The 20,549-nt window shown below is 41.8% G+C and overlaps 1 protein-coding gene across 1 annotated transcript in view; it reads left to right on the top strand.

Moving 5' to 3' along the window:
* The window catches only part of LOC309559037 (sodium channel protein type 2 subunit alpha-like), a 337,619-nt gene that overhangs the window by 264,032 nt on the left and 53,038 nt on the right, over positions 1–20,549 (top strand). The window contains 1 exon segment of the mRNA XM_082262157.1: positions 3,062–3,235. Coding sequence (XP_082118283.1) covers positions 3,062–3,235 — 174 coding nt within the window.

Below are 20,549 nucleotides of genomic sequence, written 5' to 3'. Positions count from 1 at the left end.
TGTATTAAAATGATCACATCACAACAGGGAATTGCCACCATTAAAAGCTGAAGTCCAGGTAAACATGCATAGCCAAATACTATGTAAAAATGTAGACTTTTCACTTCACAGCCTTTTGATCAAAGCAACTTTACTAGATACCACAGACAGGTACTGAACTATGGCCTGGTCTAAGACCCACACCATTTTGTAATTGAACAACAAAACAGCAGCAACACATTGATATGGTCATATCCCTTTGCTCATCCCTCTTGTAAGAACGTTCCTTCAAACAGTGGAAGACACTATACCTGCATGTTTTTCAGCTTTAACCTGTCATGCAAGCACAAGAGTACAAATACAATACATACATTGTTCCTGGTGGGATTCAAACCCAGCTTTGCTAGGCAAAAGTTACAACCACACTAAGACTGGATGCAAATGGGTGATTATTCAATACATTATTAAATTAGCTGAATAATCATGTAATTTCATGTATGCTAGCCACTGAAAGTGATTTTTGCTAAGAGTGTTTTTCAGAAACTCAAGGGCCATGAATCCTATTTACTGCTGGTTAAAAATACAGTGCAGTGAATTCAGGATATTAATAAAGGTTTTACTGCCATTGAACAATATTTTTCTATATTTTTACCATGACAAAGAAAACCCATTTCTGTCATTTATGCCTTTTTTACACAAGATTCACACTAACTTTTACCTAGGATTCACATATTTTTTCCAAATGCATCAAATTAGAAAATGTGTGAATCTTGGGGGAAATTTGTTTGAATCAAACATTTCAAAATAGACCCCCTCTTCCTGGCAAAAACCGTAAGCCAAAAAAAAAGGTAGAACTTACAAAATTGAAAAAAATTCCAGCGATTGTGACTCATTTGGAGCATGTACTATTGTCCTGCGATTGTTTACCTAAAGAACTTCAGTCTCCTAATATTAACCCCCTCCCCTGGTGACAAGAAAATTCATAAATCAAAAAGCTAAAAAGTAATTGCAGAGATTGTTTGTGATGCAACTGATTTGGATCATGTACTATTGTCCTGAGATGAATTACTTTTTTAAATCCTGTGCACTGCGCCCCCCCCCCCCCCCCCATTGGTTTCACCATTTTTGATTGTCCAGCACGTGCACAGCAGTGTTAATTTTGGCAGCAAATTTCAATTTAGTTTTAGTTATAGTCTTTTGACTAAAATGCCATTTTAGTTTTAGCCGTAGTTTAGTCTTTTGACTGAAATGCGATTTTAGTTTTTGTTGTATTTTAGTCATCTGAATTGTTTTAGTTTTAGTCATATTTTAGTTGACTAAAATCTCCAGCACATTTTAGTCGACTAAAATCTCATACATTTTAGTTAACTACAAATCGAATAGGTTTAGGTTAATTGTAATGCATTATTTAAACATTTCTCTAGCATTTCCAAATTAATTGTATACTCCTGGAGTAAAAATTGAATAATATGTTATTATAAGGTTTGAACACGCACTACAGACACAGATTTAGCCATTGTGATATATAACATCTTTATATATATCTTTATAAATAAAACCAAGTTTCATAAACAAACAGAAATATTGCTTTTTGACAAACCGAAGTGCAACTTTAAAATACAAAAAAAAAACAAAAAACTGTAAACTCCATTGGCTGTAATGTCATTGCACATATTACCTGAATATATTACCAACATTAAATATTAGGGAAAAATATAAGAAAAGCCTTTTTCTTAATTTTTTTCGTTTTCAGCAGCTTAGTAGATGCCCCTTACTTATGCTTATGCGGTGGTGCAATAAATGTTTAAACTTTAATGTGCTATTATTACATGCTCTGGATGGAATTGTGTTGCCGATTTAGAAATGGCCAGCAGAGGAGTGTTAATTTTGATGATGTCAATTTTCAATTTAGTTTTAGTTATAGACTTACGACTAAAATGCCATTTTAGTTTTAGTCGTATTTTAGTCTTATGACTAAAATGCCATTTTAGTTTTAGTCATATTTTAGTCATCTGAATTGTTTTATTTTTGGTTGTATTTTAGTCGACTAAAATTGTGTTAATTTAGTCGACGAAAATATTTTAGTCGACTAAATTAACACTGGTGCACAGAGGAACCGAAGAGCTCCTCATGGCCTTTGAGACCTATCTGAGTCCTGCGGCACAACTGCATGTGCACCAAGGTCCGTGTGCATGTACAGACAAGGCAGAGGTCCCCATCCTTCTTAACTGTGCCTTTCTCAATTTTGTGTGCAGGGAAACTTGTTCATGCACAGAGGTGCTGAAAGTCTCTGCTGGGTCCCAAAGGATAGGTGAGAAAGAAGAAAGCACAAAAAAACAAAGAAGCACCTATACACATAAATATCCAGTTATGGGAGAATGAGGGTGCTGGAGCCAGGTGCACACACATTGTCTTTTGGGGTGAAGGTCTGCTTGAACTTTGTGACTAACATTGCACTTGTATTTGCTTTAATTGCTTCTCATATGTTCCAATGGAGGCAATAGATTTCTTGCATCTTTTGTTGTGCGATCACACAGAATAAATATTGACCATGTGCTGCCACCCTATGGCACCGTGCCTTAGTTGATTTGTATGAAAAATCAATTCATTCAATGCCAGCATTAAGTATTAGGAGCAATACTTTTAAACAGGCTGATTTTACGTATTTGTACATAGCATTTGATGAATGGTTTAATATAATGTAATACTAAGCTAGAAAGAAAAGAGTCTTTGCCTATAAGATTTGAATAGGCCACCTAATTTTCCATCAAGCCCCTTTGAAAGCTTGTAGGAGAAACGGAATTAAAGTTCTCATCCACCGTAACCGTATATGTATTTTATTTTCTAATCGAGCAGACAAATTGTCAGATGTAACCGGACTAGCTGCTATGGGCAAACCTTCATTTTTATAAATCAGCCTCCTCTATAAAATTTTTATAAATCTGTATTACTGAGACCTTTTTACACCCTCTAATACATTCATTGTGTTTGCTGTGGTTCATAAGATAAGTGGTTCAATATTTGAGTAGGTGATTGGTTAACAAACCTGAATAATTGATGCATTCAAACTTCCACCCGGCAGGCTTTTGAAGATATCTACATAGAACAAAGGAAAACAATTAAAACCATGCTGGAATATGCTGATAAAGTCTTCACGTACATCTTTATCCTTGAAATGCTTCTGAAATGGGTAGCCTACGGATTTGTAAAATATTTCACCAATGCCTGGTGCTGGCTGGACTTCCTGATTGTTGATGTAGGTATTTTATCATTTTTTTTTTTTTTTACGCATTTATGTTTTGTATTAATAATGCCTCATTGAATTCTTGTTCATAATTTTGCTGTATTAATTGAGCTAACCTATTATATGTAAATGTGATCATTTAGAATGTATTCACATCTGTGCATGTTTGTTAATGCATATTTGTTTCTTGCTCTGTTGCCTGTTGTCCTTAATTAGCCCATTCAGTTTGAATAGGTCTCCAGTGAGCCAGAACCCATGAAAAAAACACACCTGCACTATTTTTGGGCAATGTAGTGCACTACAACACACAGTAAATGCACATCTGTACATTGTGGTGTGCTGAAGGGCAGATGAATGGCAGAACACAATGATGCACATATACAGCGTGTTTTACGGGTTAGAGTAACACATGTTAAAATGTGGATTTTAACATGTGCTACCTTGTCCACAAAGTTGTGGAGCCTGCCTTAAAGTGGAACTAAACTCATGTATCCTTTACAGCCAAGAAAGCTGCCATCTAGGCTCTGTTGGATATGCAGTTGCCAAAGTGCTGCACATATGATCAGTTACAACCAGGGCTTTTTTAGCGGGAACGCAGAGGGACAGGCAGTTCTGGCACCTCTAGTTCTGAATGTATGTAATGGCAAGGAGTGCTGGGGTGTGCTGGAGGGGCTGTTGATGATGGCTGCTGGGGGATCTATATTCACTGGTTGGGATATATTTTTGTTTTGGCGTCTATTGTTGCTGGGTACATTTAATGTTGCTGAGGGGCCATTTGCAGTTAGGAGGGATCTATTGTTGAGGGAGAGGTCTGGCTGCTGGAGAGTCTATTGATGCTGGCTGCTGGGAGATCTATTGTTTCTTCTGGGGTCTATTGTTGCTAAGATGATATTTTGTTGTGGGAGGTTCATTGTTGCTGGGGGGTCTACTGTTGTTTGGGGATCTATTGTTGCTGGGCGGCCTATTGTTGCTTGAGGGGTGTACCATTGTTCACTGCAGGGGATCTGTTTTACTGTCTTGTAATCATTTACAAATTCTATTCAAATTACCTAGTAGCACAAAAAAGCTTGGTTTTGTATTATTTAAAAGGGGCATTTACTGGGAGGTAAATAGGGTGTGGAACCAAGGGATGGTGCTCAGAGGTAGGTAGGAGGAAGAGATGAAGGTTGACTCAGGGGGGTGTTCCTGCACCTGTTCTCTGAGAAAAAAAGCCCTGGCTACAACACCAGCCATTTGATGGCTTGACAGTTCAGTTATCATTCATGGACTGCATTAAATGTAACCGTTAAATTGATGTGTTTAGTTCCACTTTAAAGAATTCCACTTGTAATTTAGTTAGGGATAGAATCATCACAGATATCAAAAGCACACTAACCCCAAATCTTCTTTCAGAATACCTGCTTGCTTCCCTGCTGAAGCCATCAACGTTTATGTATTTTGCATATGGCTAGGCATTCCCCCAGCCACTATCATGCTTGGGTGTAAAGCTATAGGGTTCTTGTGCATTTCATTACCATGTAAAATGTAACTTGATAAGAGAGAGTGTAACGTGTAAATAAGTGGCAGCTGGTGCTCCATGGGCCGAGGGGAAGCGGAAGTCGGACCACACCATACCCTGCCCCCCCCCCCCCAGACCACACGGCGGCTCACTTACATTAAAGCGCTAAAGATGCCCTGGAACACTTCTGCCTGGCCCCATTAGAAGCCTCCCATCAGCTTCATTTTGGCTTCCCCTGGGAGCGACGGCGGCTTCCCTGGCGTCTCCTCCCTCCTCCTCCTCATTGGCCAATGGCATGGCCTCTCCTTTTGGCCAATCGGGAAACGGGTCTCATGACCTGCTTCCTGATTGGCTAGGAGGAGGATCCGTGTGACAATAGTGAATTTTCATTCGCTATTGTCACACAACTGGGTGGGCTCTGCGCCCCAAGCCCACCCTTTTTTTAGAGCCTCTGGCTCTAATCACATGGTTTAAAAAAAAAAGAAAAATCCCCATTGAACTCCAAGCGTCCAGCGACCCGCATGTAGATTAGGGGGCCGGACGCATGGATAGGGGGGGCGCCGCCCCTGCACCCCATATACACCAGCCGCCACCGTGTAAATCATTATTGTATTCATACAATGAGTTTGGTGAAAAAAGTCAATTGCTACATTATTACCTTTCCATACTCTTAATCCCAGATGGTAACAAATACTTTTTTAGAATATTTGTTCTTTAGAATCCTGCAAAAATGTTCCTGAAGGTGAATTATGCTTAAATGCATTACATATCCCGGGAAGGAACAAGGAGGAAGGAAGTCTCCAGATAGTAGAAAAATCCCCTGTTAAACCGTTCTTTCGGGAACAGGGGTCCCCATAGATAGAATTCCCCTTACCTCCTAATCTGATGAAAGCTTCAATATTTTTTATTTCTCCTCACTTTCTTTCTCAGTCATAAGTAAAGACACGGGGAAGAATCTCTTCATTGGGGCACAGACAGCAAAAAGAAAACTTAACAGACAGTCTAACCCTTTCCAGTCTATCCAAGACTACAAAAAGAACATTCTGCCTAGAGATATATTTTAAAGTTAAAAAAACAGGGGAAAATGTTAGTAAATATTTTTACCTTAACCCTGGTTTCCTCTCACAGTGCCTAGTTAGGGGGTGACTTCACTATCCCTCCATAGGGAATACTGAGTATCCCAGCGTTTATGTTTCCATTTATTATGGAGGAGGGGTTCCTGATGTATTAATTGAACCTTCATTTTTTTACAGGTTTCAGCAGGCTTTTAGCAAGCTCTGAGAGGCCATTGGGCTGACAGCTCAATTTAATTGTTTAATAAATAGCTACTGAAGCCTACTAAATGACTGCTGAACATGATGTTCTTCAGATTCACATTTACATGCTAAGATTAAAGAATGTCCATATTTAGCCAAAACAATATCAAAGTTGTGGATGGAAGCTAATGAGCAAAATCATCCACTGGCTTCTTTTTTCTATTTCTTATGTCTCTACAGTTGATGTTCCCTGCCAGAGTGCCTGGCTCTGCTTTGAATCCTATTTTAGTCACACTCATACTGCTGCCTTCACCATCAAAATAAAACAGTTAATTAAAAAATAAAAGCAAAAATCAGTTATGGGTAGACTAACCCTTTAAACTTGTTATCCTTGTTATTGTACAAGGCTGCATCATGTATGTTCCTGCATTTTGAGCCTCACTCTTGAACACCATGGGAGCCCCACAACCCAGAGCATCCTTATATAAAAATTTTGAAAAATACCAATGTCCAAGAGCTGGAGCTCACTCCCTGTGGCACATCCATACTAACCTACAGTCAGGTCCATAAATATTGGGACATCGACACAATTCTAATCTTTTTGGCTCTATACACCACCACAATGGATTTGAAATTAACAAACAAGATGTGCTTTAACTGCAAACTTTCAGCTTTAATTTGAGGGTATTTACATCCAAATTAGGTGAAAGGTGTAGGAATTACAACAGTTTGTATATGTGCCTCCCACTTTTTAAGGCACCAAAAGTAATGGGACAATTGGCTGCTCAGCTGTTCCATGGCCCAGTGCATGTTATTCCCTCATTATCCCATTTACAAGAAGCAGATAAAAGGTCCAGAGTTCATTTCAAGTGTGCTATTTGCATTTGGAATCTGTTGCTGTCAACTCTCAATATGAGATCCAAAGAGCTGTCACTATCAGTGAAGCAAGCCATCATTAGGCTGAAAAAACAAAACAAACCCATCAGAGAGATAGCAAAAACATTAGGTGTGGCCAAATCAACTGTTTAGAACATCCTTAAAAAGAAAGAATGCACCGTTGATCTCAGCAACACTAAAAGACCCGGAGGACCATGGAAAACAACTGTGGTGGATGACCGAAGAATTATTTCCCTGATGAAGAAAACACCCTTCACAACAGTTGGCCAGATCAAGAACACTCTCCAGGAGGTAGGTGTATGTGTGTCAAAGTCAACAATCAAGAGAAGACTTTACCAGAGTGAATACAGAGGGTTCACCACAAGATGTAAACCATTGGTGAGCCTCAAAAACAGGAAGGCCAGATTAGAGTTTGCCAAACAACATCTAAAAAAGCCTTCACAGTTCTGGAACAACATCCTATGGACAGATGAGACCAAAATCATGATCCAAAGCATACCACCTCATCAGTGAAGCATGGTGGTGGTAGTGTCATGGCGTGGGCATGTATGGCTGCCAATGGAACTGGTTCTCTTGTATTTATTGATGATGTGACTGCTGACAAAAGCAGTAGGATGAATTCTGAAGTGTTTCAGGCAATATTATCTGCTCATATTCAGCCAAATGCTTCAGAACTCATTGGACGGCGCTTCACAGTGCAGATGGACAACGACCCGAAGCATACTGCGAAAGCAACCAAAGAGTTTTTTAAGGGAAAGAAGTAGAATGTTATGCAATGGCCAAGTCAATCACCTGACCTGAATCCGATTGAGCATGCATTTCACTTACTGAAGACAAAACTGAAGGGAAAATGCCCCAAGAACAAGCAGGAACTGAAGACAGTTGCAGTTGAGGCCTGGCAGAGCATCACCAGGGATGAAACCCAGCCTCTGGTGATGTCTATGCGTTCCAGACTTCAGGCTGTAATTGACTGCAAAGGATTTGCAACCAAGTATTAAAAAGTGAAAGTTTGATTTATGATTGTTAATCTGTCCCATTACTTTTGGTCCCTTAAAAAGTGGGAGGCACATATACAAACTGTTGTAATTCCTACACCGTTCACCTGATTTGGATGTATATACCCTCAAATTAAAGCTAAAAGTCTGCAGTTAAAGCACATCTTGTTTATTTACCATTGTGGTGGTGTATAGAGCCAAAAAGATTAGAATTGTGTCGATGTCCCAATATTTATGGACCTGACTGTATCTGTAATAATATACATATCTGACTAATAGTGAGCTGTGGCATATAGAAGTAGGCTGACCACAAATGTTGGTCACAAGAGCTGGTCTGTATTTTTGTATTGAAGCACCCTTGGTTTCAGAGTGCAATAGCTGTTGGTAGCTACAATATCTCACAAAAGTGAGTACACCCTTGAAATTTTTGTAAATATTTTATTATACCTTTTCATGCGACAACACTGAAGAAATTACACTTTGCTACAATATAAAGTAGCTAGTGTACAGCTTGTATAACAATGTAAATTTGCTGTCCCCTAAAATAACTCAATACACAGCCATTAATGTCTAAACCGCTGGCAAAAAAATTGAGTACACCCCTAAATGAAAATGTCCAAATTGGTCCTAATTAGCCATTTTCCCTCCCTGGTGTCATGTGACTCGTTAGTGTTACAAGGTTTCAGGTGTGAATGGGGAGCAGGTGTGTTAAATTTGGTGTTATCGCCCTCACTCTCTCATACTGGTCACTGGAAGTTCAACATGGCACCTAATGGCAAAGAACTCTCTGAGGATCTTAAAAAAAGAATTGTTGCTCTACATAAAGATGGCCTAGGCTATAAGAAGCTTGCCAAGACACTGAAAATGAGCTGCAGCACGGTGGGCAAGACCAGACAGCGGTTTAACAGGACAGGTTCCAGTCAGAACAGGCCTCGCCATGGTCGACCAAAAAAGTTGAGTGCACGTGCTCAGCGTCATATCCAGAGGATGTCTTTGGGAAATAGACGTATGAGTGCTGCCAGCATTGCTGCAGATGTTGAAGGGGTGGGGGGTCAGCCTGTCAGTGCTCAGACCATACGCTGCACACTGCATCAAATTGGTCTGCATGGCTGTCGTCCCAGAAGCAAGCCTTTTCTAAACATGATGTACAAGAAAGCCCGCAAACAGCTTGCTGAAGACAAGCAGACTAAGGACATAGATTACTGGAACCATGTCCTGCGGTCTGATGAGACCAAGATAAACTTATTTGGTTCAGATGGTGTCAAGCATGTGTGGCAGCAACCAGGTAAGGAGTACATATGTCTTACCTACAGTCATGCATGGTGGTGGGAGTGCCATGGTCTGGGTCTGCATGAGGGCTGCCGGCACTGGGGAGCTACAGTTCATTGAGGGAACCATGAATGCCAACATGTACTGTGACATACTGAAGCAGAGCATGATCCCCTCTCTTCAGAGACTGGGCTGCAGGGCAGTATTCCAACATAACTACCAAGAGGACCACTGCCTTGCTAAAGAAGCTGAGGATAAAGGTGATGGACTGGCCAAGCATGTCTCCAGACCTAAACCCTATTGAGCATCTATGGGGCATCCTCAAACGGAAGGTGGAGGAGCGCAAGGTCTCTTAACATCCACCAGCTCCGTGATGTCAACATGGAGGAGTGGAAGAAGACACTAGTGGCAACCTGTGAAGCTCTGGTGAACTCCATGCCCAAGAGGGTTAAGGCAATGCTGGAAAATTAATGGTGGCCACACTAAATATTGACACTTTTTTGGACATTATCACTTAGGGGTATACTCACTTTTGTTGCCAGCTGTTTAGACATTAATGGCTGTGTGTTGGGTTAGTTTGAGGGGACAGCAAATTTACACTGTTATACAAGCTGTACACTCACTACTTTACATTGTAGCAAAGTGTAATTTCTTCAGTGTTGTCACATGAAAAGATATAATAAAATATTTACAAAAATGTGAGGGGTGTACTCACTTTTGTGAGATACTTTATTACTAAAGTACATCAGTGTGGCTCTTTTCACTGTTTTATTAACCAAGCCCAAATATTATGTATCAGATATCTGTAGTGTATTTTTTTCTACCCCAACCAAATCATGCACGGAAGTAATTTCTGTATTTTTTTTTTTTATTATTTATTTTTTTTAATAAAATGTATTAGAAAGAGCATTCTGAAAAATGATCCAAATACATTGCCATTTCACTAGTGCCTACTCCTGTCCTCTGGGATGTCAGTGTTGAATATGACTGTTAATACCACAGTTTGGATTCTGTAGATAATGGAAATCATTGAACTACCATAGTGCTATGTGATTCAATTTTAACCTCACATTTTCTTATTCCTTGCTAAGACTTTTGGTAATGAGACAAATCGATCTTTCAGCAGGAAACAGATGGTCTGTGAAGCAGTGCATCTACAGTGCATAAATATAACTGTGATGATCTTTTTGCTCTGTTTTTTAAAATGTTTTATTCTCTTTTATGTGCTGTGGTGCTGTTTATAGGTATCCTGGAACTTGACAGATGTTATTTTTGGAGGTATACCCAAATATGCATGAGTTGATCTAAGATTTACATTTTGATATTTGTTTTTATTTCAAACACTCATATTAAAGGAAATGTTATTTTTATTTGGAATTGGACATCCAACCCATTTTGTTTTTTTTATAGAGTGAGTAAAAGAACTCTTTGTCTTTTTTTTTTTTTTCGTTAGCTGTCTGTGTTTCATTCAGGAGGTTTCAATTCCCGTTAATGCTAAATACAGACAGGAATCTGACCTAGCCTTACCTCACTCTACAAAAAAAAAAAAAAAAACTTTTATTTTTGTCTTTGTTGTTCACTTCCTGTCTGGCAAAACATTGTCAGCTGTACAGGAAGTAAGGGAAATCTCTTTAACAGAGTATCAGATAGCAATAAATGCCTTTAAGGGGTTTTAGCTCTTTCTCACTGTGTCCAAACTAGAAATAGTTTTGGCTGGAAATACACTTTATAAGCATGCAATAATTCCCCAAATTAGCTTTATTATGTAAAGAAACCCCCCATCATACTGCCATTTTGCACTAAATGAAATTCATCCACTGCTCAAAAGAGATGCAGGGCTTATGAAATATGAAATTGTAGCTCCCAAGCCCTAGCAAAACCAGACAGTGTGGGAGGAGAGGATGGAGGAGCACAAAATAGATGCAAGATTTCCAGTTATGATGAATATAACATGACCCCAGTTCATAGATTTAATATATTTAATAATTTGTGATGCGTCTGTGGTAGTAAGCCCTTGTAGGTCACCAACACGGAGTTCCCCAGGTTGTGGAGTCTAAGCCCCAGCCTGCTTCTTCACCAGAGCCCCTGATGGTGGAGGTGTACTTGCAGCAAGCTGGAACCAGGTTGTGGTCCCAAGGTACACCCAGATGTGAATGAGGAGACCACACGTATGTGCAGAGTGCAAGCAGCAGGACACAACAGGAAATCCAGGAGACAAGCCGAGGTCAGGGTGGGCAGCAAACAAGCACAGACAGTAAATGAACCCGGGGTCAGTACACAGGTAGTCATGCACAGGATATACAAATGACAAGCGAACAGGAGCTCAGAGAACTGTGAAGTTGCTCATGCAATGTGGGTTACACAGAGCATGTTTTAGGCTGGGTTCACACTGCCGCATGGAGCAGCTCACAGCAGAGGTCCGGTGCATCCCTGTTCACTGTTTCAAGTCCGGTTTCAGTCTGAATTTTTGCTGAATTCGGACCTGAAACAGACCAGAAGACACACAGGACTCTGTGCAGATAGCACTGGAGCCGCTCCGGAGATATGTGAACCGGCTCCATAGAGAGCTGGTCACAATCTCCCGACATGCGAATTGGATGAGGGTAACCCACATCCAATTCGCAATAGAGTGAACCCAGCCTCAATTAGGCAAGCAAACTAGGAGGCGGGCTTTTCCCACATGTTAAAGAAATCGGGGTAGAGAAGCACTGTAGCAAGCAGGAAACTTCAGGCTAACTTGTGACAATATTTATAATTGTCATTTATTGGTGCAGTTGCACCCTCATCAATATGTTCCTTAGAGCCAGATTTGCTCTTCTGCCTTGCTACATCTACAGTATCTCACAAAAGTGAGTACACCCCTCACATTTTTGAAAAATATTTTATTATATCTTTTCATGTGACAACATCGAAGAAATGTCACTTTGCTACAATGTAAAGTAGTGAGTGTACAGCTTGTATAACAGTGTAAATTTGCTGTCCCCTCAAAATAACTCAACACACAGCCATTAATGTCTAAACTGCTGGCAACAAAAGTGAGTACACCCCGAATTGGGCCCAAAGTGTCAAAATTTTGTGCGGCTACCATTCTTTTCCAGCACTGCCTTAACCCTCTTGGGCATGGAGTTCACAAGAACTTCACAGGTTGCCACTGGAGTCCTGTTCCATGACAACAAAACGGAGCTGGTGGATGTTGGAGACCTTGCGCTCCTCCACCTTCGGTTTGAGGATGCCCACACATGCTCAATAGGGTTTAGGTCTGGAGAAATGCTTGGCCAGTCCATCACCTTTACCCTCAGCTTCTTTAGCAAGGCAGTGGTTGTCTTGGAGGTGTGTTTGTGGTCGTTATCATGTTGGAATACTGCCCTACGGCCCAGTCTCCGAAGGGAGGGTATCATGCTCAAAAAACTGTAGCTCCTCAGTGCCAGCAGCACTCATGCAGCCCCAGATCATGACACTCCCACCACCATGCTTGACTGCAGACAAGACACACTTGTCTTTGCACTCCTTACCTAGTTGCCACCGCACACGCTTAAAACCATCTGAACCAAAATGTATCTTGGTCTCATCAGACCGCAGGACATGGTTCCAGTAATCTATGTCCTTGGTCTGCTTGTCTTCAGCAAGCTGTTTGCTTGTACATCATCTTTAGAAGAGGCTTCCTTCTGGAATGACAGCCATGCAGACCAATTTGATGCAGTGTGTGGTGTATGGTCTGAGAACTGACAGATTAACCCCCTCCCCTTCAACCTCTGCAGCAATGCTGGCAGCACTCATACGTCTATTTCCAAAAGACAACCTCTGGATATGACGCTGAGCACGTGCACTCAACTGCTTTGGTCGACCATGGCGAGGCCTGTTCTGAGTGGATCCTGTCCTGGTAAACCGCTGTATGGTCTTGACCACCGTGCTGCAGCTCACTTTAAGGGTCTTGGCAATCTTCTTATAGTCTAGGCCATCTTTATGTAGAACAACAATTCTTTTTTTTCAGAACCTCAGAGTGTTCTTTGCCATTAGGTGCCATGTTGAACTTCCAGTGACCAGTATGAGAGAGTGAGAGCGATAACACCAAATTTAACTCACCTGCTCCCCATTCACACCTGAGACCTTGTAACACTAATGAGTTACATGACATCAGGGAGGGAAAATGGCTGATGGGGCCCAATTTGGACATTTTTACTTAGAGGTGCGCTCACATTTGTTGCCAGCTGTTTAGACATTAATGGCTATGTGTTGAGTTATTTTGAGGGGACAGCAAATTTACACTGTTATACAAACCATACACTCACTACTTTACATTGTAGCACGGTGTAATTTTTTTCGCTGTTGTCACATGAAAAGGTATAATAAAATATTTACAAAAATGTGAGTGTACTCACTTTTGTGAGATATGGTATGTTCTTCAGAGTTAAATCAACAATACCTGCAATTCCCACATAGAGAGATGTGTTTAATCATACAAAATGAATGAACACCATGATTATTATATATTGATAAATGGTCATTTAATCTCACACATGCATGATGCCAGATACGCTTCTGCAGGTCCTTTCTTCCTAAGTATGGTCTTTATTCCTACCTCTTTGAATATCAGAGGCTTCTTTAACGATTACTGTTCAAAGAGGTTTTCCTAGAGATCCTTTTGATGTCAGTTTTCTTCTCATGTAGGATTTTAGGTGGCCAAAGCTTCTTACTGAAGTCAACAGCAGTTAAAACGCAATTAAAATTAATTCTTCTATTAATAGTGATGCTCAGGCAATTATAGAATTACTTTTAATTTGCAGGACAGAATTAGCATTTTTTTGCTTGCTTTAGGGTAGTAGGTATTAAACCTAAAAAAAAAAATTGCACAGATAATAGCATCTGGATCTGTTACCACTCTGTAAAAAAAACATTTTTTTAGTATATCTGTGTGAAAGGTATATTATAAAATAGGAATGGTATAGAAAAAACAATTAGGTAAAAGCATTTGTCATGGAGTGTAGTTATTGCTAAATAAACCGGTTCACCTGGCCATATAGTGTATATAGGGATCTGATCTTTTGCCACTGACCATTACAGTACCCGCAGCCTTCCAAAGACTATATTTGATTGGAAATAAGTTAACCAAAGAAAAAAATTTTTGCGTTGCTACCCATATAAATCAAGAAAACATACAACATAAATAAATAATTAATCGTAGCTGTCTGCACCTCATATCATACCTATTTTTTTTTGTATTTGTCTACACCTCATATCATTCTCAAATGTGCATTAAAAACTTAACAAAAAACAAAATTGTATAGCTACTATCTTAACCTATATCTTGTTTGTGCACCAATTATTTGCCATTAATAATAGAAAACCACACAAACACTAATAATTTTTAGTGCATTAAAAATGTGTCCTATGTGAAACACAGTCTGTGACAGAGACTATGTTTCTGTCAAGTTCTTACCTTGCCATCCTGTTGGCAGCCATCTTGGATATGTGCAGACTGCTGCCTCTTATAAACTCTGATTGCATCATCACTTGCCTGCTGTCTGGGTGTCGCACACCTGACTATATCTATCACCTGATGGGTTGCAGTCTTTGCTCTTGTGTTTCTGTTCCATGGTGCATCTTTGATAGCAGTCTTCGTTTCTCTGTGTTCCTGGCTTGGCTGACAACTCTCCTGGCTCTCGACCTCCCCATCATTTACTCGGACTCCATTAAATCACTCTACCTGGATGTCAGACGGGTGCTGCAATGGTTACGTGAAAATGGGCTTTTCTGTAAGCTTGAGAAATGTGAATTCCACCTGTCCCAGGTTGCTTTCTTGGGCTACATTTCTGCTGAAGGGTTCTCCATGGACTCTTAGAAGGTTTCGGCTGTTCTACAATGGCCTCGCCCTAGTGGTTTCTGCTCCATTCAGCGTTTCCTTGGGTTTGCCAACTACTATCGTAAATTTATCAGGAACTTTTCCTCTTTGAGCAAACCTATCTCAGATCTGACCAAGAGGGACATCGATTCCCACAATTGGAGGCCTGCTGCCACCCAAGCTTTCAGGGCCCTCAAGTCTGCTTTCGCTTTGGCTCCTATTCTGTCTCATCCCAATCCTGGTTTGCCCATTTATCCTAGAGGTGGATGCGTCTGAGACAAGAGTAGGCACCCTGCTGTCTCAGCGTCGGACACCTGATAGACCCTTACTTCCTTGTGGGTTCTTCTCCAAGAAGCTGTCTCCAGCTGAATGCAATTTTGAGGTTGAAGACAGAGAGCTCTTGGCCATTATTCTGGCTCTCAAAGAGTGGAGACACTTGCTTGAAGGCTCTGTAGTTCCAGTTCTCTTTCTCACCGATCATAAGAATATGACACCCCGTCAGGCCAGATGGGCCTTATTCTTGTCTCGTTTTAACTATGTGGTCTCCTATTTGCCCAGTTCCAAGAATGTTAAGACTGATGCCTTGTCTCACCAGCATTCTGAGTTGTCCAGGGAGGACTCCATGCCAACCTTCAAATCATATCCTGGCTTCCATACGCACCAACTTAACCTCTCCTCTTGGAGAAAAGATCTTGGCTGCCCAACCTGATGCTCCCACAGAGAGCCCTGCTGGCAAATGTTTTATACCTGAGGGGTTGCGCATCAGACTGTTGTGCACGCACCACAATTCCAAGACTGCCAGTCATCCTGGTAAGAACCAGATGTCCTGGGCTATTTTCCATCAGTTCTGGTGGCCATCTCTCCGCACTGATATTGCTGCATATGTATCTGCTTGTTCGGTCTGTACCCAGAACAAATTTCCTTGGCACCATCCCTTGGGCCTACTGCATCCCCTTCCCATTGGGGAGTGTCCCTGGTCTCACCTGGCAATGGATTTTATTGTGGAACTTCCCTTCTCGAGGTTACACTGTTATCCTAATGGTTGTTGGCTGGTTCTCCAAAATGTTCAGTTTGAAAGGCTGCCTACCACTCAGGAACTTGCCTGGGTGTTTACCAGGGAGGCCCTATGGTTACGCAGGTTGCCTAAGGAGATTGTTACGGACCATGGGAGCCAGTTTGTCTCTAAGTTCTGGTGCACCTTTTGCTTCCAGTTGGGTATTCGACTCTTCTTCTCCTCGGCCTACCATCCGCAGTCCAAAGGTGCCGCTGAGCATTCCAACCAAGCTCTGGAGCAATTTCTCCACTGCTATATTTCTGACCATCAGGACAATTGGGTTGATCTGCTATCCTGGGCGGCGCTTTTCAGGAACTCTGCCATCAACTCGTCTTCCGGAATGTCTTCATTCATGGCCAATTATGGGTTCCAACCCACTGTATTGCCTGAGTCTTTCTCGCCACAGGACATCCTGGCTGGGGAGGATCATCTTTGTGCCCTCCATTCCTCTTGGGTGCAGATTCAAGAGTCTTTACGGGTCTCTGCACAGCATCAGAAGCTCTAGGCAGACCAGACACATTTATCTGCTCCTTCCTACCAGGTCGTGGAGAGGGTGTGGTTGTCGACCCGTAATCTCAACCTCAGGGTTCCCACTCCAAAACTGGCACCCTGTTTTGTTGGGCCTTTTCGCATCCTCTGTAAGGTGAACCCTGTGGCCTATACCCTTGGTCTTCCTCCTGGCATGCGTATCTCCAATGTCTTTTATGTGTCACTTTTGAAGCCACTGGTTTGCAATCACTATATTTCTTCACTTCTTGGCTCTCGCCCTGATTCCTGTGGGCAATCATGAGGAGTAGCAGCATCTTGGATTCTCATCTGTTCTGAGATCAGTTTCAATACCTGGTGCATTGGAAGGGTTATGGTCCTGAGGAGTGCTCCTGGGTTCCCTCTGCTGATGTTCATGCTCTTGCCCTTCTCCGCACTTTCCTTGCTCGCTTTCCTCAGAAACTGTTTTTTGCTCTGCGGAGGAGGGGCCGTTGAGGGGAGGGTACTGCCAAGGTCTTACCTTGCCCTCCTGTTAACAGCCATCTTGGACATGTGCAGACTGCTGCCTCTTATAAACTTTGATTGAATCATCACTTGCCTGCTGCCTTGGTGTCGCACAGTGATGACGCTGCACACCTGACTATATCTATCACCTGATGGGTTGCAGTCCTTGTCCTTGCATTTGTGCTCCAAGGTGCATCTCTGATAGCAAGAAAGATACATATACACAATGTTCGACCTGCGCCAGTGAAAAAGTCAAGTACATTCGATCTTATGAAAAAAGTTTCAACTGTGGCTGTAGTTCGTCTTTTTAGGAGGTATGCAGGATAGTTCAATCCCTGGGGTTAGTGGAGATGGATGGTGGAGGTGGCTGCAGGCTTCATACAGAGCTAGAGGGACTCTGCAGCAGACAAAATGGGGTAGGAGAAGAAATGCAGCGCCACCCCTTTTAGTGTAGATTAAAAGGCTGATAGCAGTCTTCTGTTCTCCGTGTTCCTCCGTGTATGACCTGGCTTAGCTGACAACTCTCCTGGTTCTTGACCCCGCATTGGCAGAAGACCCCACATCGGCAGATGACCCGGCATTGGCAGACTAACCGCTTCTGGACTCGACCCCGGCTTGTTCCTGATCTCACTTCCTCACTCTTGCTGTGTTTGCTCCTATGAACTGCTTTATTTTACCTGCATTCCCGTGTGGTCTGGTTTCCTGGTACCCTGACAGTTTCAAATAGGACAATTTTAGCCCCTAGTAGTAATCACTGTGTTCTCCTGGTGGAGATGCCTCCCCCCAAACCCCCCCCCCCCCTTCCCTCGGGAGAACACCAGCGTTCCGTGGGAGAGATTCACCCGTATATTGATTGGTATGTGCAAAAGTTATAGCGTCTTCAAACGATGCAATATTTTTATGGAATTTTTATTTATTTATTTTTTTACCAGTAATGGCGGCAATCAGCGATTTTTAGCGAGACTGCAACATTGCAGCAGACAAAAAAGACATCTGACACTTTTGATATTTTTTGGGGACCAGTGACACTACTACATTGATCAGTGCTAAAAAAAATGCACTGTTTCTGTACTAAAGACACTGTCAGGTAAGGGGTTAACATCAGGGGCGATCAAAGGGTTAAGTGTGTCCCTAGGGGGTGCTTACTAACTGGGAGGGGTTACACTGATTGGGGGTAGACAGAGATGCTGGTTCCTGCTTAGTAGGAACACAAGATCTTCATCTTATCCCCATGCAGAATGGCGATCTCCTTTGTTTACATAGGCAGATCACCGCTCTGCCTCTCCCGGGGGCTATAGCGGCTGGCTGGCAGACATCCGATATGCCGGACTCTTTGATTGACATCTCCGCTAGCCGATCACAACACGATCGCATCTTCGGCGGCACAATAGAGCCATCTAGTGGCTATTACAGGTACGATGTTTCACGCAATAGCACCACTTTGCCACAGTATATACACGGCAGCTGGTCCTTAAGTGGTTAATATTAGGAAGTAATTGATGCACAGCAGTAGAGTGACTAAGTGGCATGGCAGCACAGTGGCTAAGTGATAAGCACTTCTGCCTACCAGCACTAGAGTTATCGGTGTAAATCCCAACCACGCATGTTCTCCCTGTGCCTGTGTGGGTTTACTTTGGGTATTCCGGTTTCCTCCAACACTCCAAAGACATGCTGCTCATACAATTGGCTCCTGTCTATATTTGCCCTAGTATGTATATGTATGAATGTAAGTTATGGACCTTAGATTGTGAGCTCTTGAAGGCAGGGACTGATGTGAATGTACAATATATACACTATATTGTCAAAAGTATTGGGACACCTGCCTTTACACACACATGAACTTTAATGGCATGCCAGTCTTCGTAGGTAGTGCCCAATATTGAGTTGGCTCACCCTTTGCAGCTCTAACAACTTCAACTCTTCTGGGAAGGCTGTCCACAAGGTTTGGGAGAGTGTCTATGGGAATGTTTAACCATTCCTCCAAAAGCGCATTTGCGAGGATAGGCACTAATGTAGGAGAGAAGGTCTGGTTCACAGTCTCCACTCTAATTCATCCCAAAGGTGTTCTATTTCTATGCAGGCCAGTCAAGTTCCTCCACCCCAAACTCACTCATCCCTGTCTTTATGAACCTTTGTGCACTGTTTCAAATCATTTGGTGCAGGGGGGAATATGGTGTGGGGTTGTGTTTCAGGGGTTTGGCTTGGCCTTTTAGTTACAGTGAAGGGAACTCTTAAGGCATCAGCATACCAAGACATATTGGACAATTTCATGCTCCCAACTTTGTGGGAACAGTTTTGGGGATGCCCCCTTACTGTTCCAACATGACTGCTCACCAGTGAACAAACAAGATCCATAAAGACATGAATGAGCAAGTTTGGAGTGGAGGACCATGACTGGCCTGCACAGAGTCCTGACCTCAACCCGACAGAACACTTTTGGGATAAATGAAAGTGGAGACTGCAATCCAGGCCTTCTTGTCCAACATCAGTGCCTGACCTCACAAATGTGCTTCTGGAAGAATGGTCAAACATTCCCATAGACACATTCCTAAACCTTGTGGACAGCCTTCGCAGAAGAGTTGAAGCTATTATAGCCAACTCAATATTGAACCCTACGGACTAAGACTGGGATGCCATTAAAGTTCGTGTGTGTGTAATGGCAGGTGTCCCAATACTTTTGACAATATAGGGTACATGTAAAGCGCTGCATACATTGACAGTGCTATAATAAAATAAAATGCACAAGATAGAGGTTGAGATAGTAGTGCTAAACCATTTTGTTTTTTGTTAGGTTTGATTGAAAATATTTTCCTATGGAAAGGAAAAACTCTTTGACACATGCCACATAAAACAGTACAGTTACTAAGGGACAAATGTCATGCAGCACCTTGAATTTGGAGAGCACTTTAAAAGCTGTTTATGGCTACATCTCTTCTCTAATATGTCATATCTATGAATGGTAGGTACAATCACAAACACAATATGGCTCCCAGTAACTAGCACGGTGGGCACGGGCAACAAATCCCTCTGTGTGCCTAGTTTAGAAAATAATACACTCAATATACAAAGTTAACAAGCCAAGCTAGGATAAGAAGTTTTACTTTATTCATGTGGCTGTAATTTATATATCTCATTGGAACTGTCACTGGAAATAACTGTCACTATCATCCAAAATATGGATTTTTATCCTGGTTTGTTAGCTTTGTGAATTGAGCATCAGTTATACATAATGGCAGCATCAGGATTTTAGACATTTTTACAAAGTAATTTTTAGAGGTCCACACAGCATGAGCATTAGAAACTCTGAAAACATTTTCATTTAGACCGGAGTTCTCTGTTAACAACAGTATGAAGAAAGAATGTGAAGTGGTCGTCATTGCAACATTATGTTTTACGATCCACTTAAGCAAAATAGTGCTCTAAATAGATAATGCACTCTGCAAGCAACTTACATTTTCTTTGTCAGAGTTTAGAGAGAACATGTGACTCATTTAGTGGAAGCAGCAATTACATTGAAGGAGTCCTACT

Source organism: Pelophylax lessonae, assembly GCF_965119305.1.
Source record: "Pelophylax lessonae genome assembly, chromosome: 6".
NCBI lineage: Eukaryota > Metazoa > Chordata > Amphibia > Anura > Ranidae > Pelophylax > Pelophylax lessonae.
This window is presented reverse-complemented; position numbering and strand designations above follow the sequence as displayed.